General features: G+C 34.4%; 1 protein-coding gene across 1 annotated transcript in view; it reads left to right on the top strand.

Moving 5' to 3' along the window:
* The window catches only part of LOC100370165 (uncharacterized), a 94,753-nt gene that overhangs the window by 16,745 nt on the left and 50,355 nt on the right, over positions 1-27,653 (top strand). Inside the window, exons 2-3 of the mRNA XM_085491668.1 lie at positions 4,953-5,144; positions 14,182-14,277. Coding sequence (XP_085347794.1) covers positions 4,953-5,144; positions 14,182-14,277 — 288 coding nt within the window. The remainder of the gene's footprint in view (positions 1-4,952; positions 5,145-14,181; positions 14,278-27,653) is intronic.

Raw genomic sequence — 27,653 nt, 5'->3', positions numbered from 1 at the left:
ATGTTACGACTTTTTGCCGAACCATGTGGTCTTGACTTTCTATCTCCCCACTGAAGACGGCATACTGCTTTGCAAAACCACCCGGTGAACGATTCATAGCTAGTGATCGATAGTGAATATTGTTAGACTATACACCAAAGTCACTGTTACAGGAACTGCTTTCTTGTGCATGACGACATACGTATGCGTGTGTGCAAAGTTACTCTACGAAATTGGTACCCTGTATCCACAGAGACCAACCCTCATAGCTGTCCATTCAGATGCTAAGCGCAAATGAGGCGTTATGTTACAACAAAAGGAAATGAAATTATCATTGAGGCTGTGCAAGGGAGAGATTATGTACCAACATACTTGTCTAAAGAGGACATTAATTGCGTGACAAACTTGACATACCCGCAATTGTTATGACACGCCCACACAGTGCACGCGCTAATAATAGAAGTTTAAAACTAGTTTGACGAGTTCATTGAAGTGCCTATAAATCGTTATTAGGATGTAATTTCCTTCTCGTCGACCAAGGGAGTAGTCGCTACTTAGCTCCCCCTGCTTGGATACCCATGGTTAACTTTTACTGGCCGCCCAACCATCGACTATAGATAATTAATTCGTTAACCTTTGGGATGCATACGTAAACGACATGAAATTCACATTTGAAGCTTTGTGACAGAACTTGTTTTGTAAAACGTGGAGAGGACGACAAGTTAACGAGCGTCTGGTGCATGAGTATGATATATCACATCATCGTGGATTGCTACTTTAATTTTTTTGAATTATTGGAAATTTAGAACAACAATAAATAAATTCATCGTATACGACCCGGGGTTGTTTTTCAATTTACTAGTATATGAAACCCGAAGGAACAGCAGACACGAGCGGACTGACGAGTAAATATGTGACGTTAAATGAACTGTATTCGTCTGCTCGAAGAGGTCAATGTTAACTCAAGTATTTGTGTGTCTAAATAGCACAATACACATGTTCATGGTAATAGTCTAGCTAAACGGGATTTTGTAAGTATTGATGATTTAAAAGTTTTTTTTTAAACAAATACTGACTACGTTTGTTATATGAACAAGAGTTTCCTACCTTTATCCCGGCGCAATTCCCCCCTCCCCGCCCGCCCGCCCGCCCCAGTTATCGAGTGTTCTCTTGGTTAAAACAATTATGATTAATATACTGCATCAAATAGTTATTGGTTTTCTAGTTACGCCCCTTGGAACTCTCTCTTCGCATCCGACAGACCCTACCCCACATGATGAGCGTTCAACTCGTTTTTAGGGGCCCGCACAAAAAACAAAACAAAACACGTGACTGTTGGAATGTTTTCATCGAATAATTTTTATGACTGTCGTGACAATTCAATGTGGCTATATTATTTGGCCATGAAACGCGTGCGTGTTGTCAAAGCAGACACGCAAGTATTGTCACGCATTGTACTGCTACACCCATATCGGTCGTACTAGCACATCTACACCAATCATATCAATCAGTTGGCGCCATGAGGTGTTGCCGGGCTTGGTCCCTTACATTTTGTACCAAGCCACTTATGTAGCTCTTCAGGTCAGTATGTCTGATTTTAACAATCTTTTTATATGTTAATTACATTTTGTAAATGTCAATTGTCATACAACTTGGTCATAAATGTGTAGAGATAATCTCTAAACCAAATTTCATTTTCGCTGTCTATTTTGCATTAGTTTTCTTATTCTCCGTTTTCTTGCAAATTTCAAACTGCAGTTATTCCAATTTAACTTGTCTCTCTCAAGTGCCAATGAGTCGGCCCATACTTTGAAAAGACGTGAAACGTTGTAGTTTCACTGTGAAATTAATCTATCAAAATATGGTAGCCTTTGCATAGCGTCATCTGATGTTCACGGGACTCCTGTGTTGAATTTCAGTCACTACGTAACAAATCCACTTCGTCGCGAATAACTTCTTACCCCATGATAACTTCGCACCACACGGTCACTGTTCCAGATAGTCACTGCACTTTGTCTGAATTCGCTTATCGATAATTAAAATACATTAAATAATTTAACTGAAATATACAGACAGAATATAAATAATAAAATCATCATTCCTAAGAATAAAATATGCGTAGTCTAAGATATTTTGAAGATTCAAACCAATTTAAAAAACAAACATCTTAAGACCTGACAGGTTTGTTTTGGACTTAAAAAGACATCGAAACAGACGCCATATTGTCTCTTCAGACCATTTTACAAAATACAACACAGGTACATTTCGCTTCGTAAACCGAAAGTTATTAAAGTTCAATATTAGACAACTATTGGTGTTTGTAGCCGTTGCTATTCGGTGGCATTAATGTTTGAATTGTGGTAAGTCGATGTCAGCGTTTTTGGTTTTATAGTCGCCGGCCTGGTTCACAGTGTATAGTGATAGCGCCATCAACGACAGCGTGTATTGAAATTGTGTTTGCTGTCTGTTTTCTCATCGATTTTTGTATTTGAATCTTAACCTTTGTTCACTTGTTTCTCATAATGTCAAGTGAAGAAGAGGGCAGACAACACCACAGTATGTATCTGGGGTGGTTCGCACCTATTAAAAAAAACGAAATTCGCGAGAAAGCATCGAACAGCGGTCACCTGAGGCGTCGTAGTCAGTGTAATAAAGATTGGGAAACAGTTTGGCACTGTACCGTGTCGGGCAGCACACATTGTACATGTCGATACTAAGCCGTCATGTTAATATAAATAATGAAGTAAAAGAGTGCGAATTATTGAACATTTCACAATATATAAAATATTAAAAAGCATAAAAATAGTATCACATGTAATTTTCATAAGCGTCAGCTTGAGTGATGTTCACACATAAAATCCGAGCATTACTCTTTCATAATTTACAAATAAAACAGCGGTGAACAAAATGTAAAAATAATTCTAGACATTTGTAGCAGTAAGCAAGCCAAATTTGTCTAACGCCCATCGTGACTGATCTAGGTCATGTGTCTCCATCTCCGATATACGATGTATATTTAAATTGCGGGAAATCACAGGTAGTTGAATATTCAGACATGTTTGTGTGGACGTGATAATAGGTGAATAATATGCATCATGGAAATTACTGATAATGTATTGAACACCATTATAGACGACGGTGATATTTGGCGAAACCACCATATGTATGTATTTGGCCTTTTAACCAAACTTACAGTAATATTACGTAACGTAACGAGTATCCAGTAGAACCGTTTGATTGTAACGTCAGTTACTCTTTTTAGCAGTGCCCGCCCACAGAAACGTAACACGTCTATGTATTGCGTTATCGTGAATGTTTGAGGGGAATTTATAAAAAACTGATAACAATATTATTAACAATAGCTGAATTTAAATTTTTCAAAGGACATCATACAGGTGGTGATTAACAATTACATTCGCATAAAAAGGTTGTGCATATGTGTGAGGGGAAAGGTGAACTGACCGATCAGAACAAAAAAATGTCGCTATTGTAATACATGTACATGTGGTGTGTCTCAGTCACCGTGTTGAACGGGCACACGCCAACACGTGTAAGAATGATTTTTTTCAATTTAATGGATTTTAAAGTAGTAATGAGCGTGATATTGACAAATTGCATGTATCCGTTCTTTGTTCGTGTGTGATTTTTAATTTCACTGATCATCGAAATCAATGTAAGTGAATGCAAAATACATTAAAATATAATTTTTTCTCGAGTGCGCATGCGTTTATTTATATTTATTGTCTTCTTTAAAGTGTTGGTGTAGGTGCAATTAAAGACTCCGCTAAATAAGCTTATTTTATTTCGTTTTTCGTGGTCCATCATTCGTATGGCTATCTCCATTATGTCACATTTCATGCTTGCAAGGATTGTAATGTTTTGACTGTATTTTGATTGTTGTGATGCTCGTACTGAATAAACTAAACCCTATTGTAAACGACATATATATTCATCAACTATTTTCAAGTTGTAATACTGTAGTTCAGAGTAACAATAGTGCATTTAAATGATCTTCTGATATTGTACCAAGGCCTAGTGATGAGTTACTTCGGCCCGGCACAGTAGCTATGACAACCGGGGTCACCATCTACATAATTGTTTTTAGTTTATAAGCTAGACATGGATGGAGCTAATCCCACACTGGTGTTATAATTTATAAAGTAATTTGTTATCTTGGTAGTTAGCAGTTGTTTTTTGAAAGTATATTTTTTCAATTCCGTGCTACACTGGCTTGGGAGTATCGTAATATGGAAATATGATAAGATATCGTAAACACATAAATTACAAACTGGTTGTTGATTAGCTATCTTCGCCGATAAGTAAAATCCGCCCAATTAAATACTCTTGAATATGTAAAATGACAATATAACTCGTTTAAAACCCAGTGAAATTGCCCAAACATAAAAATAGCGAAATTAAATGCCAGTGAATAAATTGTTTTACAGTACAAAATGATTTTTGAAAAGAATGTTCATTGATATAGGCTGTCATAAAACAAAACTCCCAAAACAATTGAAGTTATTACAACCTCCCTGGTAAAATCCAACTATGGAATTCATATATTAACAACGTAGACTGTTGTTTTCTGAGTAAACATTATTATTGACGAATGCTATAGATAAGCGGGACATTCCATTCTGTCAATAGGCGGCGATGTAGAACAGTCCATTATACAGGATATAAAAGGCAAACCATATTTTTTAAATATTATTTTTAGTAGTTATTGTTAGTCCCCGTGATAAAATCATCAACACGCGTCACCATGCATTGTTTGTAAGTATTGTCCGAACACGACCCCGCCCACCTGTTACTATCCCAAAACGAGGTCATCACAACATGGCGGACACGTTCTACGAAGTGTGTCGTCTGTGTACCGGTCTGCGTACATTAATCTGTTTCAGGCGAATACAGGAGTTGCCGACGGACAGCCAGATGTGTGGACTTTTAGTGATTTCGTATTTTTGTCTTGTCAGATAACAGCGTGATGCCGCACTCACCAACGGCGGAGTTTCCGTTTGCGGTCGGCGATGTTGTGCTGGCCGAGTGGGATGAAGGAAAAGTGTACTACGCCAAAATACAGGACATACACCTTAACAAACATACGTGCGAGTTGATGTTTGATGATGATTCCGTCGAAGAAGCTCCGTTTAGTGCTGTACATAGTGGTAAGCCTTCTTTTTCCAACTTTTATAACTCGCCTTAATGAACAATTCGAAGCATATGGCAGTGTATTTCCCGTGTTGTGTTGGCAGTGTTTATTTTAATATGTGGGTCACGTTCGGGTCAGGATTGCGTGATCGCCAGCTTCACATATAACTGTAGCCACCACCAGCACAAATAATATAAAAAGAATATTAAAAAACAAAAAAAACAAAAAAACATCCGTATGCTTTTCATTCAATAAACATGCAAAATATAATTAATTGAAAGAGATAAAAACATTGTTGATTTAAATAATTTCCTTGTTCAAACCACAGTCCCTCTATCCCTGGTCTGGAAGCGCTTCGAGTCTATTGTCCCAGGGCTGGTTGCGGGTAAGTGAACCGTTCACACCTTGGACAATTAGCCAGGAAGCTGAGCTTAAACTAACTTAAGCACTACAATCACAAACTTTAAACAGAACAGAACATATTACCATGATTTATCAAAATACGAACATCTGAGAGAAAAACTAAACACATCACCAAAAGGTTAATGTACAAATCTATTCACATTGAAAAAAATATTATTCTTACTATAAAAGGAGCCAACCCACTGACTTCCGTCGTAAATCAAAATGGCACCCGTAAATAAATTCTCATCAGGCGAAAAAAAAAAGTCTGCCTACTCAATTTCTGGCAGTGCTAAAGAATTGATACTGCAGGATGTTATTCTTAGAGGCATGATGTCACCAGCATTGTAAACTACATCCCAAATATATGCTTGGAAACAAAAATAATGACACGAAAGAGGCCATCTTTCTTTTGAACAGAAAAAGTGATGCCTAAATATGATCTGTATACTATAATAAAATAATAAAATATAATATAATAAAACAAGCACAATGAGCCGTTCCACAAACTACAACTGGGTATAATTAAGCTATCCAATAAACGAAAAAACATTGATCTTTCTAAAACACATGAGGAATAGAAGGGGAATAGAAGGTTTTTAGAAGTGTTGCGATCCTGAGTCCCTCAAATTTAAGTGCCATATTCACGAATAATAATGTCAATATGCCACTATAAAAAGACTTGCCGGGTAAAGAATTGTGTTGAGATTCTAAATCTATATAAAGTATCAAAATATATGGTTTATTTTGGTTGTAAAAACTAGAATATGAAGGGAACAATGAATCGATCGTTTCAATAGAATGCTCTGCTATCAAGAAACTATGCTTCACCGAAAGCCATACCCAGCGCAGTCCGAGCACAGCGGGTATTTCACACCTTAGACAATAGCCTTTTCCAGACCAGGGGTAGAGGGACTGTGTTCAAACCATGGTCAGTGTGTACATCAATGTAAATAAAAGGCAGCAAAGGAGGACTGTCATAGTTGGCAATTATCACTCAGATGTATTCAAATGAAATTTAGGGGTCAACCTTTGGAAATCATGATGGGTGGTTGTAAGAGTGTGACCAGTGCAATTCATTTTCACAGTGTCTTTTCTGTCTATAATTTACTTTTCTTCAATTTTGTCTGCAATTGTTCCCACAACATCGAGCACGCAATTTTTTTTTTCATTGTCTAGCTTGCATTTTTTTCAACACCCCCCCATGATTTCAAATGCTCAGCCCTTTAACCTTTTCACCACCAGACTTTCTTGCCCAAGTTTGTCTGTACATTATTCTTCAATATGAAATGAACCGTGATTTTAGAGCCAACAGACAAAATTTGAGTAAATTTTCAGTTTTTACTAAAAAAAAAATGTCTGTTTTTGTACCAATCTTATGAAAGAAAGTGTAGATTATAAAGGAGACTATTTTATGAATTTGCGATGAAAATGGGGAACTGGTAGGGAAAAGGACATTGTAATGCTACACAATTTCTAAATTTACAGTGAAAACGTGTTTTTTTTTTTATAACAATCAGTTCTGTAATACAGTTATATGAAGACTGACCTTATATAGTTATAATCCATCGGCCAGCCCAGTATGCCATGGCATATTGATTTGTACTGAAGCATAGCTTACAGTGTGTAATGTTGAGTGGCATTTTTGGTCAACAATGTTTTATTGCTTTATTATACCGGAGACATATTTTGTTGGTTTAAAAATTAAACACTTCCTCGTCGCCAATGATGTTGTTATTCACAGGCATATACATGTTCTCTACTTTGGTAAATGTGGTTATGAATATAATTGTGTTATGTACTCTCAGCAAAAAAGATATTCTTTTCATCTTTATGAATATTCATAAATTTCACAATTCAAACTAAAACAAGAGGTTTCTATTGGCCGATTGACTAACACTGGAACGTTTTAAATGATGCTGTTGTACATTGTGCTCATTATTGGCTGGTTTGATTCAACTGCCATTGAATTTTATAATCATTATGAAGACGAAGAAATGCCTTTGTTGCATACTCGGGTATATGCAAGTAGTGTGATATGCGATGAGGAACTCACATGATTTGAAGAATTTGAGATGATCACAAAATCAAGATAAACCTAAATTTCGACATTATGCAAATTACAAGTCTGTGAAAGAGCTGTGAAAGACATACAATCTTTGATCTAATTTTTGCTTAATTGCAAAGCATGTAATATGCTCGTCTTGCATTCTCTTATATATTCATCCTTACATATAGCAATCAGGAAAGAGTTCATTTTGTACTCACACCTAACCCTAACTTTAACCTTTATTTTTTTAACATATTTAAGTGTTATTTCACCCACAAAGGACATATCTTTTATAAACACCAAAAACTAATTCTTCCATTAATTAGACAATAATTATTTTTAGAGCTGGCTTAAAAAATAAAAATGATATTATTGCTTTTGTTTATGATTGCTTTAATTTCATAGAGGCATGAATTTGTTTTATACAAATATTTTTAAAATTCAAATACTAGACCATGCATTCAGAATGCATAGCAATAAATCGGCCAATGGCTGAAGTAAACTATAAACTCAAACAGAAGAGAGTCATTTGACTAATTATAATGACTATATTGACATTACTACTGCAGGCAGATATTCAAATACACACTTAAAATTATGGCTACACTTGAATGGTAACATGTGGGCCTTGGGTAGAGGGCGATACAATTGAGAAATATAAAAAACATAAATCAATAAGATAGTAATTTAATAAGACCAAGGCATTTCCAAAAGTTTTGTCTCAAAAATGAGTGCCCTCATAGTTCTGAAGTTCAAAACCTGCAATGATGGAAGATTAGTATAATGGGAAATAATAGAATAGATAGAATACAATAATAGAATACAAGATGACAGCAAAACCAAGAACTTATTAATCACAGCTAATTCCTGAAGAGGTGATGAGAGGGGATGTTATTCATTATGGATATTAGGTATTGATATTTAAAAATGAGGATCAATTGAGTGGATCATCACTAAATGGACAAAAAACTCCATAATTTGACAGTAATAAATGTCATATATACAACAATACATATTCCTAAAGCAAAAATAAAATGAAGGTGACCAGTTTAAAAAAGATAGTGTTTCCTTAATGTTTCAGATTTTAGATTGGCCACCATTTTGTGCAGATAATATAAAAATACAAATTCCATATCATGCTCCTGTTTGAGAATTAATTGTTATAACACAATGTGTCAGTATCTTTCCTTAATTAAACTGACACCTAGAATAGATAATAACATTTTTCAGACCATGAAAAAGTACAGGTTGTAAAACTGCATATCTTTAACCTTTTCAATACCAGACTTTCTCGCCCAAATTTGACTGCAATTTTTTTCTATATTCTTCAATATTTATGGAAATGAACTGTAATTTTGGAGCCAACAGACAAAATCTGAGTCAATTTTCACTCTAAAGAATTTGCCTATTTTTGTCCCAATCTATAAACATGACTATTTTGTGAATTTGTTAGAGGAAACTGACAGTGAAAAGGCTAATTAGAATGAAGGATTATTAAAAGCACATGTTTAGATGGTTTCTATATCAAGAGATTAAACTGAATCCAACCAATATTCACAGACCTGTGATAATACATCAGATTATGTGCTTGTTGATGAAGTGCCAGCCTGATGTATTTACAGTGCTGTGTTCAATATATATAGTTGTCATGTTCCACATAGGAGGACTGATAAGAGACCTTGATGAGAACAGTGGATTTTGTTGGAACAGAGTGTGCAGTCTGAAATATTTTATGTATTATCTATAAGGCAAATTGTGAACAGACTGGTGGGCAAATAGACTAGTACTGACTGGTGGGTTAATAGAGTAGGACTGACTGGTGGGATAATATAGTAGGACTGACTGGTGGGCTAATAGACTATGACTGACTGGTGGGCTAATAGACTATGACTGGTGGGCAGAGTAGGACTGACTGGTGGGCTTATAGAGTAGGACAGACTGGTGGATAAACAGAGTAGGACTTACTGGTAGGCTAATATAGTAGTACTGACTGATGGGCTAATATAGTAGGACTAACTGGTGGACAGAGTATGACTGACTGGTGGGCTAATATAGTAGGACTGACTGGTGGGCTAATAGAGTAGGACTGACTGGTGGGCTAATAGACTATGACTGACTGGTGGGCTAATAGACTATGACTGACTGGTGGGATAATATAGTAGGACTGACTGGTGGACAGAGTAGGACTGACTGATGGGCTAATAGGGTAGGACTGACTGGTGGACAGAGTAGGACTAACTGGTGGGCTAATAGAGTAGGACTGACTGGTGGGCTAATAGACTATGACTGAATGGTGGGCACATAGACTATGACTGACTTGTGGGCTAATATAGTAGGACTGACTGGTGGGCTAATAGACTATGACTGACTGGTGGGCTAATATAGTAGTACTGACTGGTGGGCTAATATAGTAGGACTGACTGGTGGGCTAATAGACTAGTACTGACTGGTGGGCACATAGACTATGACTGACTGTATTGCTAATATAGTAGGTCTGACTTGTGGGCTAATAGAATGGGACTGACTGGTGGGCTAATACAGTAGTACTGACTGGTGGGCAAACAGTAGGACTGACTGGTTGGCTAATAGACTAGTACTGACTGGTTGGCACATAGACTATGACTGACTGGTGGGCTAATAGAGTAGGACTGACTGGTAGACAGACTATGACTGACTGGTGGGCTAATATAGTAGTACTGACTGGTGGGCTAATATAGTAGGACTGACTGGTGAGCTAATATAGTAGGACTGACTGGTGGGCACATAGACTATGACTGACTGTATTGCTAATATAGTAGTACTGACTGGTGGGCTAATAGAGTAGAACTGACTGGTGGGCTAATATAGTAGGACTGACTGGTGGGCAAATAGACTAGTACTGACTGGTGGGCACATAGACTATGACTGACTGGTGGGCTAATAGAGTAGGACTGACTGGTAGACAGACTATGACTGACTGGTGGGCTAATATAGTAGGACTGACTGGTGGGCAAATAGACTAGTACTGACTGGTGGGCACATAGACTATGACTGACTGTATTGCTAATATAGTAGGTCTGACTTGTGGGCTAATAGAATAGGACTGACTGGTGGGCTAATACAGTAGCATCAGATCATCAGATTATGTGCTTGTTGATGAAGTGCCAGCCTGATGTATTTACAGTGCTGTGTTCAATATATATAGTTGTCATGTTCCACATAGGAGGACTGATAAGAGACCTTGATGAGAACAGTGGATTTTGTTGGAACAGAGTGTGCAGTCTGAAATATTTTATGTATTATCTATAAGGCAAATTGTGAACAGACTGGTGGGCAAATAGACTAGTACTGACTGGTGGGTTAATAGAGTAGGACTGACTGGTGGGCTAATAGACTATGACTGACTGGTGGGCTAATAGACTATGACTGGTTGGATAATATAGTAGTACTGACTGGTGGGCAGAGTAGGACTGACTGGTGGGCTTATAGAGTAGGACAGACTGGTGGGCAAACAGAGTAGGACTGACTGGTTGGCTAATAGACTAGTACTGACTGGGTGGCACATAGACTATGACTGACTGGTGGGCTAATAGAGTAGGACTGACTGGTGGACAGACTATGACTGACTGGTGGGCAAATAGACTATGACTGACTGGTGGGCACATAGACTATGACTGACTGGTGGGCTAATATAGTAGTACTGACTGGTGGACTAACAGAGTAGGACTGACTGGTGGGCTAATATAGTAGTACATGTACTGACTGGTCGGCAAACAGAGTAGGACTGACTGGTGGGCTAATATAGTAGGACTAACTGGTGGGGTAATATAGTAGGACTGACTGGTGGGCAATCATAGTAGGACTGACTGGTGGGCAATCATAGTAGGACTGACTGGTGGGCTAATAGACTATGACTGACTCGTGGGCTAATATAGTAGGACTGACTGGTGGGCTAATAGACTATGACTGACTGGTGGGCTAATAGACTATGACTGATTTCATGGGCTAATATAGTAGGACTGACTGGTGGACAGAGTAGGACTGATTGGTGGGCTAATAGACTACGACTGACTTGTGGGCTAATATAGTAGGACTGACTGGTGGGCACATAGACTAGAACAGACCAGTGGGTAAACAGACAAAAACAGACTAAATATTAAAAACTAAAACTCTATGATAATAGTTTTTAGGACACACAATATCAAATTGATGCATCACACACTAAGTGTTTGCGGATGCATTCATGCATAACCATGAAAGATTGGCAGAATGTTAGGAAAAAGTACAGCATTTACAGATGACTAATACATTCCCAAGTTTGCAAACAACAAATGAAGTTATAGAGTGTGCATGATCAACAACAGATTATGTCTGATTATATAAGAACAGAATTCTTTCAACTAGTACATAGCCTAGAATCTAGCCATTAAGATTGTCCTTCCCAGTGTACTCAAGAATGGTCTGGTGAATCGCTATGTAAATACATAGATGGCACAGAATTCTGTGTCATCAGTGATTGGCTGTCTCCATGACTTCAGTACATTACCATGGGGACTCGTATGCACAGACTGACATGTATGTAAGACACGCACACTGCAGACAGCTCAGTAGATCCATCAGAGCACATACATGTAGCTTCCATAGGTATTGAACTTGCCTGAGATATTATACTGACTGATAAATGAAATGTCCACAATTGAATATACATGAATTGGTAACAATAAAAACAATCATGGTGACATGAACGACAATTATTATTTCAATTACTGTACGTTCCCTTCTTTATAAAGGCAGTACGTGGTGTCTAACAATAGACAGTGTGAACATTTTACAACTTTCCTTCACAAAATTTTATTGTTGCCATTAACTGCCTGTGATTCTGTATGCCATTAACACTTATTCAAAGGTAATTTCAATCAATCAAAACAATAAATCATTGACCATATTATAACTTTAGTGTTTAATTGTCGTACAGCCTTGATCTTGGCCGGGAGTTTTGAGTGCATGTTGGAATCTTCACTACACTTCTGGCCTTAAAACACATATGCTGAAAGCCTCCATGGGAATCAATGAGAGACAAAGAGTGTCAATGATGTGTTAACTTATATTTATGTCTGGGACTACATGACAGTGTTGTGCAGCCATCTCTCTATCAAACAGCAATTCAATGCGCTATCCTGACATTAACCAGGCTTGGTCGAACACAAGCACCTGCGGACCTTAACCATGGTTTCCCTCAGAGTCGCATAGGCTAGTGAATGAATCTTGACAGTGGAATTGGCCTTCCAATCGAGTCTGTGCATGTAGAATTTGAACTTTGGTCTACCAATCATGAGTCTGCATGTGACAACCACTATGCTACCAGTGACCGGTGACGTGTTAACTTAAAAGTATAGAAGGTATTATTGCAGGTACCGGTATATAAAATAAAATTCATCATCGTGCAATATATAATCAGTATCATTTTGGCAGTATGTAGGTATTTATGGGCTATTTTATAGACTAGTCTTACTTGTTTGTGGTATGTGTACACACTTGACTTCACTGGTTGGGAAGAACCTGTCATTCACTGCTGGGGTATTGTTATTAAATATACATGTATACCTGTCCCTGTTAATAAAATATGTTCAAGCTAGTGCTGATCAGAAAGCGACATTTAATCAGACGTTCGCATACTGGTAGCGTAAGAAAATGACATCACAGTGCAATGTATAGTGCAGTGTATTTTCACAAGTTATATTTGCAGGAAAGTCTAAGATTGTTGGAATTTATAAATCAATAAGATGCCCCCTAATTTTATAGGACACTTTTATCACAATTGTGTACACGCATCCTTTTGTCTTCTTAATTATTGTTTTTACCAACACATGACACACTACTTATCTAATAATTATCCTAATGCAGTATAATGATGAATTGACTTTACCAATATCTTCACAATAATTCTAATAATTCTCTTCTCTATGAGACTGCATGCAATCAATTGTAGAACAATATTTTTCAGCTCAGTGAGTTTTGTATATGACTGTACTCATACACTGTACACAGGAATTATGGCTGAACTATTGTCAACAATGTACATTGATCAGCTGAGGCAATATTAGTAATACCAGTAACAGAACTGATATAAATAAAATATGATGTTGTGTGCCAGTACAACTCTCATGATTGTGTAGTAATTAATACATGTATATATGTATCTAAAAAGTACATTTTAAACTCCCTATGTTTAAACTGTATAGATTTCAAAATTAAATATATGTAATGCGATATACAATAATATTTATTGATGTAACACTGACTTACATCTACAGAAATGCATTTAAACCAAAAATTGCATTTATTGTATTACAGGATCAGTGAATATGCCTTAGTTTGGCCAAGAAAATATGCACCCTGGCCATGGCCAGAACCTCTTACATTTATGTGAGAATCAACCACCTCAAATAAAATAAAATGTGGATTTCCTTACATAATATTTTGTACTGTACCTCTAATATGATTTTTAGTGAATATTTGTATAATATGTAGTGTATGGATTATAATCATTGTTACTGGTCAAATTATTTTACATTATCCTGCCCTTATTGGTTGAGTAATTTTTTCTTCTCTTTTTCAACAGTATCGGAAACCACAAATGAGATAGTGTGTATCATATGTAAGAGTGGAATCTCTGATTTTCCAAATGAAATTGTTCTCTGTGACAAGTGTGGATTGGGTGAGTACAACCTTCTATAATTAATTGATAACTGTATTTATTTATATTTTCTGATAACTTTTCATGAATGAAGGAATGCTCTTGTAATTAATGCACAATGTTTTATACTGGTAACCCATATTCTTCTGTATATGTAATATATGGACCGTGCAACCAAACATTTTTTCATTTCACTTTGTCACACCTCAAAAATTACCACGCAGTTAGATAAAAAAATATGAAATAATATCCGACAAAGATAAGTAGAGTTCTGGAAGTTGAGTGTAACAAATGATAATAGAAAACTGAGAACGTATATAAAGTTTTGAACCATATTTGCTGTTATGTAATCTGAAACATAAAATCATAATGACTTGTTTCAGAATAAGCAGTCATGAACTAGAAATAGAGAAGCGTAGACATATAAACACCTTTAGAAGAGAGAATTTGTAAGCGATGTTCTCAGTTGAAAATTTAAATGAAAAACCTTTTTATTCATGGAATGTCTTAGATAGAGAAGGGTAGACATAGCCAACCCAAAATACCTTTAGAAGACAGAATCTGGAAGCAATGTTGCCAGATCAAAATGAAAATTTTTTCATGGAATGTCTTAGATACCAGACAGAATTATTATTATTATTATTATCTAGATTCTTCATAGACCTGTTTATAGAAATATCAATTTCATAAACTCTAAGGATGGATAAATAAATAAATAAAAATATGCAGTGCGGATAAAAAATATGAAAGAATATCTACCTATAGATATATATCTATATATGTTATATTTAATAGTATAGTGCTATGTCAGTATTTATGTATTGCTTTTATGGGCATTTATATCACCATTTTATGGTCAGCTGGTTCTTTCTCCTTGGTCTGATTAGTGAACAGTTCAAATATACTGTTGTTAAACTCTTAAATGTCCTCCACTAGTGAATTATAGCTGTTGGTTTTTATAAAGTTAATCACTATGACTCCAAGATTATGACAAAATATGCACAATATATTGTGAAGTTTCCTGACTTGTGAACAAATATCACTCATAAATTTAAAGTTTATATTCAAGTATAAACAACCTTCCCCATGCTTACATTATTCAGTAGTTAGAAACCAGTATCAAAGCTGACATTTTTATATATTTACATGACCCAGTACTTGTTGTCAAGCAGACTTACGTATACTAGTGCCTGAAGTAGTTTGCTGACATTGACACTCACTTTAAAATTGTAAATGAAAGATTTTAAGAATTTTTAAAGCTGAGAGCCAATTTGGGCTGTACTTTAATCATCACTATTTTGAAGTTAATTAATCAATGGTAGAATGGTACTCTTTAGAACATTAAAACACAATCCTGACATATTCACTTGCTATCTTGTTAACCTTTTCACCACAAGTTCCTTCTTTTCATCACAAATTCACAAAATAGTCCCGTTTATAGTCCAGCTGCACTTTCCTTTTGAAGGTTGAGAAAAAATAACCAATTTTTTGGGTAAAACTGAAATTGACTCAAATATTGTCTGTCGGCTCCAAAATTAGAGTTAATATCCAGAAATATTGAAGAATTTAAGAAAATTGAAGACAAATTTGGGTGAAAAAGTCTGACGGTGAAAAGATTAACTTCTAATAATAATAATTTATTGCCTCCTTGTAAAACATTAGTTTATGTTTGGTTTTTAGCAAAATGTTTTTTTTTTAACAATATAATAATAACAACAAGAAATATAAATATATATCTTTGATAATAATGTACACAAAAGAATATAAAACAAATTTGGAGTAAAATAAAATATAATATTGAACTATATGTTTTCCTTGTTCTTGTCTAGTGAAAAGAAAATTTGACAGTTAAATTGTGCAAATTTGATACTGTTTATGAAATTATTTCTGGTTTTGCTATATTGCAGATATAAAGGTGTCAAATTTTGTGACGATATTTTCAATCCAACTTCTTCTATATACATGTATACTGTGGATCAAATTGCTTTTAAAGTATGCATTACTAACAGGAAAGCAACAGTTGAACCAGAAGGCAGACAGTTTAGTCAAGGAAATGCTGTTTTCATTCTTCACTAAAATCACTTTCTTGTTATATATGTAATATAATATATACATTTGTTAATTGCTTCACAGAGATTTGTTAGGAAATTGTGAATGTATCCTCTTCATATCTCAATTTAAACAAGCACTCATCAGATCGTTTCACTTACTTTATAGATTGTGGATAAAATATATAACAACATAAAAGCCACAACAATTTTTTGTTTATATGAATGTAAAAATGTGACTTTTATGTTTCTCGTGTTTTATTCTCCATGTCGAGTGGAGCTTATTATATAAGTGATTGTCTGTCGGTGTCCGCGTCAATTTTTTACTTTTCTTCTTGGAAACTACAAGTTCGAATGCTTTGATACTTGGTGTATATGTACCTTGGGTAGACCTCTCTTAGATTTGTTCATTTCATGATGATATCTTCAATTCTCTAATTTTGGTGAATATTTTTGTCATTTTTGGTAAAAAGTGATATTTTCGACTTTTTAAAAACCGCAAGTCCGATTGCTTTGATACTATACATATTGTTCATTTTCTAATGATACCTTCAGTTCTTTATTTGAAATGTGCATTGCTAACAGCGGAGCTATCTCAGCTGACAGGCTGCTTGTTTAATAAAACTATTAGCTTTGCGATGAATGGCTTTTGTGGTGAGTGGCAGAGTCTTTTTATTGGAGTTAAGAATTTAATGTTGTATGTGTATGTAATCTGGGAATGCCATGTATAATTAGTAGACTGATTGTGACGTAATCATGCAAAATATTGTTTATTATTTAAATATGCATTTAAATAATAATGATACAAAGTATATGTGTTATGTAATTATATGCATAAATGATACACACTGAATGAGAAAACTTCACAATTTTATAAGCTGGCCTGGAATTCCCACCACCATTACAAATTCACATTATTTTGTTTACTTTGCATTTGTACTATGATTGCATATTTTAATACATACACACTCAAAATAGATGAAATAATTTTCTCAATTTTTGACAACAGCTTCTATGATGTCATACTTCACCCATAATCCTTTGCTTGAGAATCAAGATGGCTGACCACATAATAATAATATAAAGTTGAATATCCAGAGAATGAAAAGTGATATAAAAAAACTGTAAATTGCATTCTCCTACATTTGTGGACCTTTTTCTTCAAGGGTCATTATGTTGCTTATATAGATTGATGTTTCCTTTAATATAACATTTTCATGGGGTCTATAGTATCTTTTTTTCTGATTTGACTACACTGTGTTGTGTACTTGGAAATAGTCGTCATTTGTTTTGTGTCGTGGACTTTCAAGCAAAAATGAACACCGGTTAAATAAGTTATTTATTTTCACTTTGTAGTATATTGTAGCCAGCACTTCTGTGTGCTGTTCTGTGTACTATATTCTCTAGCATAAATATTGGATTATTCGGAAGCATAAGATTGTAGTGTGAATTTCATTGATCCTTCTTGTGAAGCCAAGTCCCATGTTGACTATGTCCCCGACCATTTAAATCTGATTGGTATATACAACATGCGACAAGGAAAACGTCAGAATAGTAAAATAATTAAGCTTAACGTCAGATGCCTATCACATTCTGTCGTCCATTGCGTCCACAGCAGCAACCACGTAGAAATATAGAATGGTGAGTGTGGACAGATTGCATTGAAATAAACACTAAATAAGACAGTAGTCAAAAATTCAATCTTCCTGAGTGGTGTAAATGGTATTTCCATCTATTTGCTTCTATTCCCACTATCTTTAAAACGCTTCTTTATGTGCAGTGACCACAGGGAGCTCAGGAATCAACTTTAGGCAACTGTAGGCAGTCTTTATGGGGGGGGGGGTATCGTCTGGTATCCAGTGTAAGAAATAGACAAGGGATGAATAAAAAATAAATCTGAAAAAAATACCAGCTTGAACAATATTAGTTGTTCTTTCAAATTTCGCCAAAGACTTATTTTCTATTTTACCGATACCAGTAGAATAAATGAAGAAGACTAATTAACTCCAATTATGAACAATTAAGGATTACACAGAAAGCATGGCACAGTTTGTGTATAGTTCCTGGGCTCCCTATGCAGTGAAGTGAACATTACTGCAACAATGTAAGACGCGCTCAACATAAAGTTCATTTTGAAAAGACAGAGGCAGCCACATGAAATTACATGGAGGGGCGAATATTCATGAATATTCGTGGTGTATTTTAAGTCTAACCGGACCGGAAGTGCGAATTTGTTAGTACTCTAAATATCCAAACATTTTTTAGTATAAGGTAGTAAAAAATTTGGGTGTCTTTTTCATTAATTTCTTCCCAGTACTCATTTGAATCATCAATAAAGGATTTATTTACTTAGCAGTTACATGACCACATGTGTGTTGTATTTAACGTAACATTGATTTATAATTAGTGTGAATTATGAGCTTTCACAAAATATATAGTTTGATATGATTTAAAACGATTCTTCTTAATAAAATGATATGTATTAGAGAATGCATTATGCAGTATACATGTATCAGATTTCTCTTTTGTCTGCTGTGTTTCCGTTCCAACTTTTCTGACACTTTACATTGATTGAAACCATCCAAAGCAAATAAGAATTTTTTTAACTTATTAATAAGCTGATTTAAACGGATTAGTCAATATTTCATACCATTGCGCATATTTAGTCATACAAATCAACACTAGTATTTTTATGATGTTATAGCTTTACAATATCACTCGATAATATAACCACCATATAATATAATAATATTTGCAATGTTTTAAGGGCCTTATAATGAAACTTCACAAATATTTTGAAAATCAAAACATTGCATTAATGTGCCAAGTGCAGTAATGTTTCTGTAAAAAATACGAGGATTATATTATTACAGCAAGTCTCAGAAGTATTGGGGCAGCCAATTTGCAAACTCGCTAGCGAATTGGCTAACTGCTTTGGTTTTGACTAAACGGTTGGCTTTCGAATCTCGCTGGCGCCTTCTTGCGGTCACGCTCACTTGAGACGAATCTATGTAAGAGTAGGGGACGATCCTCATACTTTAGGAGCTAATCAGCGATGGTCTTACATTGGATGGCGATTTCGCTTTGAAAGTGTTCTATGTTCTTCGTGTCCACACAAAAACAACGAATGAGGTAAATTTTGTCAGCGGTTGGCTTAATGCTACCCCAACGGGTCGTTTGTATGTGAAAGTTTGTTATTTTCTCCTTGATTTGTAAGAAACTGTTTCTCAACTTATTAGATTCAAGCATTTTCGGGCTCAAATCATTCAGGGGAATTCATACATGTACCAGCCTGAGGATGCGTAAAAACATTCTATGTCCCCTAATGGAATATAGACTCACCAAGAATTTATGCGGTCATAAACCGGTGCCAGCGAGATTCGAAAGCCAACCGTTTAGTCAAAACCCAAGCTGTTAGCCAATTCGCTAGCGAGTTTGCAAATTGGCTGCCCCAATACTTCTGAGACTTGCTGTAAAATACTTTGCAGGTTATAACATTTACCTTCAAAGGTATTGCAAAATGTAATTATACTTATAGCCGGATATTTGCAGTAACTCAACTGTCCTGATTTTGCAGAATTAAGTGAAAATCATTTGACAGAAATGTTCCAGAAAATGGAAATTCTTTGCCAGAAATGTAACAGCAGCTATGACTTAATTGTCTTTGTCTCAAGTTTTAAAGGTTTGACAGTGAATCAAATCTACTCTTTACAAAGTCTAATTCAATCAAAATCTTCCCACCTAATTCTGGTAAGGATCACAGTATATGTACTCTGCTGATTTACTCTTGACCAATTGATCAGAATGCAAGACTTTATATATACAATAAATGTAATGTAATCTCAAGTGAAATCTTTGTTCTTATAAATTATACTAGGATTTTTATACGCCTTGGGCAATTGTTTATTTGGATTTCTTTAAATAATGTGACATCAAAGACACTGATCAAGTTTTACAATGCTAAATAGCAACCACAATTTTAAAAGCTTAAATTAGTTTAAGCTAACACAACCGACCGATGTGACAGCTAGATAACCCTGTCCGTTGAGCTATCTGGAACACAACGTTGGTCAGTCATTGTCTTTTGTCTATAGAATAGAATAGAATAGAATAATGCTTTATTAATATTGTAAAGAAAGAGTTAACATTTCTTTTTAGGTTTTCAGATTAATAAAGTAAATAATAAAAGTACATGAAATGTAAAAATTGATTTAAAAAAGAACTCAAAATTGATGAACGACAAAAATACTACAGACAATTATTTATAATTAGATTATTTATAATAAGAAATATTAAAATACTGTGATATGTAAGTATATCTGTATGCAGCACAGAATATGTATAAAATATAAAAGAACATGACAAAATAAAAGAATTATTCTTGTTTGTATTTAACTAAATATTTGCAGAGAGTGATAAGATGGTTTATTTTTGGTGACTACCGTAGTACAAGTTTAAATTGTTCTTTTTTGTTTAAGTTTTGGCAATCACTGTTAATTTCTTTAAGAATATTATATAATGTCATCTCTGTGTTCTGTGTACAGTTTACATTCTAGTAAATGATGTAATTCATTGTCTATCTCTGTCTATATGATGCTGCATATAATGTAATCAGGAAGCAGAATACTGTTCCACAGATGTATCCCTTACTTTCTTTCTTGTAGTGCATTAGTGTTTGTTCTATCCACAGTCCGGACTGTGTTCTATCCTAAGTATTCCTTTCACAATTAAGTGAAAAAAAAGTCAATTGTTTCAATATTCATGCAACTATTTTGTTGATCATAAAATAACATGGGTAATACTTTTACTCTGACTGTTTTAAGTCTGACTAATTTTCAAACACTGAGTTTTAAATTGGTAAGTGTTTTGTTTACAAGGGAATAAATAGGATATTTGACTACAGATTATCAGATCTTGACTAATACAATGTGGTTTAATATTTTATGCTGTTGTTCACAAAACCAAGATAAGTATGGAACTTTTTGCACACAAAAAAAGAACAATTAATTCCTCTTAGACTCTTTGGTAAAAAGGTTGTCATATTAACTATATCGCAAAATTGTGTTTGGTAACTTGTGGTGAAAAATCAGTATTCATGGTTGCCATGAATTAAAGAAAATGATTAATATTGTATTTACAAAAAGAATTGTACAACTGTACAAATACTTCTCAACAATATTTCAACCCTATTTAATCGCGATATGTATGTCCCTTATAAATAAAGTTTCACACACTGCTTAGCACAGACTAAGAAAACGCGCATGAACACTTAGCACGGGATAAGAAACCCTAAGTAGGGATTAAAACTGACTAACGATGTGTGCGTGTAATTAAGCTTAGCTCGGGCTAATTAAGCATCGATCCAAAATGCCATTGTATGTTCATTTACTATAATTATACTCATAATGATTCATTTCGGTATGCCATTTCCAACATGATAATCAACACAAGAACATCAGATGTTGAACAGACGATGAGGCTCTATACTACTTCCTGTTATTCTTCAATTTCCATTTTCTGAATTTGCTTTAGTATTGTTTTATAACAGTCGAATTTAATAATGTGTATACCTTCCTAGTTACTGTATTGATGAGTAATCATAGTTAAAATGACTGACGTTTTTGAATATTCTTACTAGTAACAAGTCTGGACTTTTCTTAGCACTTGCTAACCATGCACTGTTTCCTCTTATGTGTGAACGTAATTGGGTCTATCCAATATGCAAACATATGATATTAGCTAAATCTTAGCTCATACTGGGTGTAGTGTAAACACTACTATAATTCAATATAATAATTGTACATGTATATAAATGAATATTTGTTTGAAGTCACTTTTATGATGGCTACAAAAATCTTCTTCTTGGTTGCCAGAAAATAGTATTTACTGTGAACAAAAAATAAACTTGACCAGCAATATTGCAACATAGTTCCCTGTTTTGCTAACAAAGTAGCAATATTCAATTTCAGCTTACCATTCAATATTGCTATTTTGTATGCAAAACAGTGAGCTATACTGCAATAATATGGTACTATTGACTGGGTTGCTTTTTTGTTCACTGAAATTAAATCACTTCAAGCAATGAGAATTGTTTATTATTTTAAAAAAATGACATACTTTGTTTTTCTCATGCATGCATGGTTTTCTTCAAGACACAATTTACAGTATAATTGATGACTAAAGAAAAAAATGGCTCAACTACAATATGAAACAAAATATCAACCCAATGAACATATGCATATATATTGTAAACAGTTTAAAACTTAAATTTTAACATTTCAAAAATATACCTTGCAGGAAATTGCCTTCTATATCAGGTAATTTTTATCTTGAATTCATTACACTCAATATGCATTCTTATCCCCAAATGTAGAACCATTTTCCCACATTGACAACACTAGTATCCTTCCACAAAATAGTCCTGCAGGCTTCACACTTTATTTTCAGCCTGTATGTCTGGTTTGAAATAAATATTGAATTTTGAGAAAATTGCAAAAAACATTGGTCAGTTATTTGGTAGGGTACCTATGTGTACCTATGTGTTTCTGGTGGTTTAAAAAGGAACTTTTACACTTGTATATTTGCTCATTGAAGATATGATAATTTAAGCTGGTCTGGTCACATCAACTGATTAAAAGGAAACCATTGATCTTCCAATCACAAATGTCTGTTACATGTCTTGGACTAGGTCATTTCAATTAAGGGGTGCAGGGTTGAGCTGAGATGTTCTATGATGCCCTACTCATCCCTGAACGGACACACACACTGACAAGCAGATGAATCACTATTCCCTCAAAGTATTCTGATCTTGGTTTGACCCATTTCCTTATAAGACAGCAAGATTTCTATTAACTATAACCCTAATCCTGATATTGGTGCGTAATCATCTCATATATTACTTTCGTGTCTATTTAAAATGCTCAACGATATATTCTATTTACCAAAGATATTATTTAGAAGGTAAGTGAAGTCTGTGTAATAAACTAATCTATACTTTTATAATAAACCTAGCTTTATAAAGATAATAAGTAGTTGATAACTGACCACATCATATAGACTTTCTGTATAATTTCGCAATCTATGTTTGGCCAGCCTACTAGGGATTTATGACTTGTGTTTTATAAATCCATAAATGTTCGTCATTTTGTATTTTATTCTTTTTCAATTATGATGACTTCAGCCTGAATTTGATTTTTGCTACTTCTATTCCTGTTATAATGGATTATATAATCATATCATTTGCTTTTAACCTTGATTATTTCACTTCTATTTAACCCAGTATAATGAAATATTATGTAACCGCTTTGCAAATTGCAATTTTATTGTGATTAAAGTGTTAGCCCAGATATAAATTTTCATGTTTCTGGTCATTATATGTGTCAGTTTAAAGTGTAAATGTCACAGCTTTTTCAAAAAAAAATGCAAAAAAAAAATAGAAGCACAATTTTAATGATCATTTTAAAATAGTTGTAAGAAAGTGCACACGCAATAATTTTGAAAAACAATTTTTTTGCCAGTCTGACATAGTTGTATAGCTTAGGGTAGCGCAGCAATAATGTTACCACCTTAATTAATATGTGATAGTTTATTTCTCATGCAATCATAATATTCCACATAGAATATAGAATTGCACATAATTTATAACAAAGTGGATGCATGTCTATTAGGCTTAATATATGTCAAATTATTGCTGTTATAGGACAATACCCCCAAGTACCAAGACCTAGACCTATTAGAGTATTTATATGACAACATGTTTTTGGTTTAGGGACGACGTCAAAAGATCGATGTCGGATAAAAAACTGAATTCCTTTAGTTTTTTTCCAAACCCCCCTACCCCCCACTGAAACTTAATTGATAAATATTGGTCATGGCGTTACATTCACCATTAAATACAAATTGATAATCGGACAGTAGTATTGCATAGACGTTGGTTGTCGGGTGGGTGTAAAAAGATTTTACAAATGCACCTCATTTGACGCACAGATTTACACTCGAACCAAACCATTTTTCTGTTTTTTTTCCCTTTTCGGTTATTTTTGTCCATGATTGGATAGAATAAAAACGAACTACAAATACTCCAAGATTTTTTTGACTTCATTAAAAAATAAAATCGTTTTTGTAGGATGGAAACTTTTTGAGGTTAAAACCCCCCACCCCCAAACTAAAGGAAATAAGTTTTTTTATCCGACATCGATCTTTTGACGTCGTCCCTTAGTAAGATCAGTATCAAGTTTAAACCATGTTTAAGTCTATTATGGGTTACCACATGTTTTACATATCAGTTCTCACATGTAAATTGCATACATGAGCTTATGTATGCAACAAGAAATAAAAGAAAACTAAATATTGATAATATACCCATACTGATAAAAGTACACATATAATATGTGTGTACCTCATAAAATGTGCTTTTAGTATTTAATACACAACAAAATGACAACAGTTTAATTTTTTTTTTTCAAAAACAGGACTTTTTCTTAACTTCTCTAAAAAAAACTAGATTATTTTTTTTATGATGACACATGTACCAGCATGTAGTATTTTATTTTTTGAAGAAAAAAAATTGCATTTTTGGGTATGCTATTGTTGAAATAATTGTTGCTTTTGATACCAGTTATGTGTGTACCATAGATTGATTAAGAGAAAAAAATCATGATTTTCGAGTTTACTCTCAGGAGAATAGCTTTTTTTTCAAAAGTGATATATTATTTACTGCTAAAAACTACCAGTAAATTATTTTTTTTGACACAATATATGCATATCCTATGTTTGACAATACTATTTCAGGTAAATGTTGATTTTGATAACAGTAGTTTATAGTGTCATTATCGGTACTACTATTTGGATATAATTAGATATATTGTCTAACCACAGTCCCTCTAACATATCTATCTAATATATATAGAAATTAAGATGTTTTTTTTCGCAGAACAAGCTCCTGCTTACTCAATGAAATTTGCGTAATTAGAGTAGAGGAACAAATCCCATATGACTATGATATATATCATACTTAGATATGTTGTGTTTTGAGTTCTGCGTTTTGATACAGGTCTCATACAGCCATATGGTACATTAATTCCCATATTTTTTGTACACTTCTCTATGGCTGTTAAAAGATTCCAGCAATGTTATTTGGGTTTCATTCTATATACTGGTATAATTAATAATTGTGCTTGTGGACAAAAAGTAGCTGATATGACGCATACCACTGATGCACAAAGATTTGCTGTGACCTAACTTGTTATGCTTCTCTAGTTGTACTTCTCTAGTTGTGCTTCATTGATGCTGTAGAAAATCTTACATTGATTTAGTAATCTTGAAAATTATCATGTTTTAGTTATGGAAATTGTAAAATGAAATTCACATTTCATATTAGTGTAAAAACAAAGAAAAATATAGCTGCATAGCAGCGATGACGGGTTTCGAGCCTGCGTGGCTCATGGCAAATTGCACTTGCTTGATGTGATTATTTGACGAACGTCTCATGTCTAGAATGCAATGTTCTCAACAAGTCTTCTGATATTTGGCTATTATGAACCACACTGGAATCAGCAGACATAACTATTTATAGTCATCTGTTCAATGTCATTCATAATAAAGATGATTTTTTTGAGGAATTTTGCATTTTTGTGATAAATTCAAGATGGCCGCCAAAACCACTTGAATCATGGGAAATATTTTCATGAACACATAACCATCGTCCTGAACGGATGATGTATGCCAAGTTTGGTTTGAATCTGGTAAATTGTTCATGAGTTATAGTGTAATTTCATTTTTTACTAAATCCAAGATGGCTGCCAAATGAAGCCATGTTTCAAAAATCTGCTTCAGTTACTTTATAGAGCTATCAACAGGGATACTATATGCTAAATTGCTTTTCAAACAAGCATGCGGTTTTTAAGAAGATAATTTTTTGAGGTTTTTTGCATTTTTGTGATAATTCAACATGGCCGCCAAAACTACTTGAATCATGGGAAATACTTTCATGAACACATAATCATCTTATTGAGCGGATGATGTATGCCAAGTTTTGTTTAAATCTGGCAAATCGTTCATAAGTTATAGTGTACTTTCACTTTTTACTAAATCCAAGATGGCTGCCAAAAGAAGCCATTTTTCGAAAATCTGCTACGGTTACTTTGTAGAGCTATCAACAGAGATACTATATGCTAATATGCTTTTCAAACAAGGAAGCAGTTTTTAACAAGATAATTTTTTGAGGTTTTTTGAATTTTTGTGATAAATTCAACATGGCCGCCAAAACCACTTGAATCATGGGAAATATTTTTATGAACACATAATCATCTCATTGAGCGGATGTTGTATGCCAAGTTTTGTTTAAATCTGGCAAATCGTTCATAAGTTATAGTGTACTTTCACTTTTTACTAAATCCAAGATGGCTGCCAAAGGAAGCCATTTTTCAAAAATCTGCTTCAGTCACTTTGTGAAGCTATCAAAAGAGATACTATATGCCGAATTGTTTTTCAAACAAGCAAGCAGTTTTTAAGAAGATAATTTTTTGAGTTTTTTGGCATTTTTGTGATAAATTCAACATGGCCGCCAAAACCACTTGAATCATGGGAAATATTTTCATAAACACATAACCATCTTATTGAACGGATGTTGTATGCCAAGTTTTGTTTAAATCTGGCAAATCGTTCATAAGTTATAGTGTACTTTCACTTTTTACTAAATCCAAGATGGCTGCCAAAGGAAGCCATTTTTCAAAAATCTGCTTCAGTCACTTTGTGAAGCTATCAACAGAGATACTATATGCCGAATTGTTTTTCAAACAAGCAAGCAGTTTTTAAGAAGATAATTTTTTGAGTTTTTTGGCATTTTTGTGATAAATTCAACATGGCCGCCAAAACCACTTGAATCATGGGAAATATTTTTATGACCACATAATTATCTTATTGAAGGGATGTAGTATGCCAACTTTGGTTTAAATCTGGCAAATTGTTCATGAGTTATACCGTACTTTCACTTTTTATTAAATCCAAGATGGCTGCCAAAGGAAGCCATTTTTCAAAAATCTGCTTCAGTCACTTTGTAGAGCTATGGCCATAGGTGCTGCAAAGCAAATGTATAATCACATGAATGAGCCATTTTTGAGAAGAAGATTTTAAAAGTTTTTTGTCAATTTTCGGAAAATCCAATATGGCGGCCAAGGTCACATGACCGCTAAAGATTTTATTGCTGATATTTGCTAGACATGAGCTAATGATGCCACACAAAAAAACCGGAAGTTCCTAGACCCTCAGAAAGTGGTGCAATTGAGCACTTCCGGTTTGTGTTCTACCTAAGATGGCGGCCAGGTCATGTGATCTACATAGCTGGTTTTG

Source organism: Saccoglossus kowalevskii, chromosome 16 (genome assembly GCF_978046115.1).
Source record: "Saccoglossus kowalevskii chromosome 16, keSacKowa6.1, whole genome shotgun sequence".
In the NCBI taxonomy this organism is placed as follows: Eukaryota; Metazoa; Hemichordata; class Enteropneusta; family Harrimaniidae; genus Saccoglossus; species Saccoglossus kowalevskii.
The sequence above is the reverse complement of the archived record's forward strand: the minus strand, read 5'-3'. Positions and strand labels throughout refer to the sequence as shown.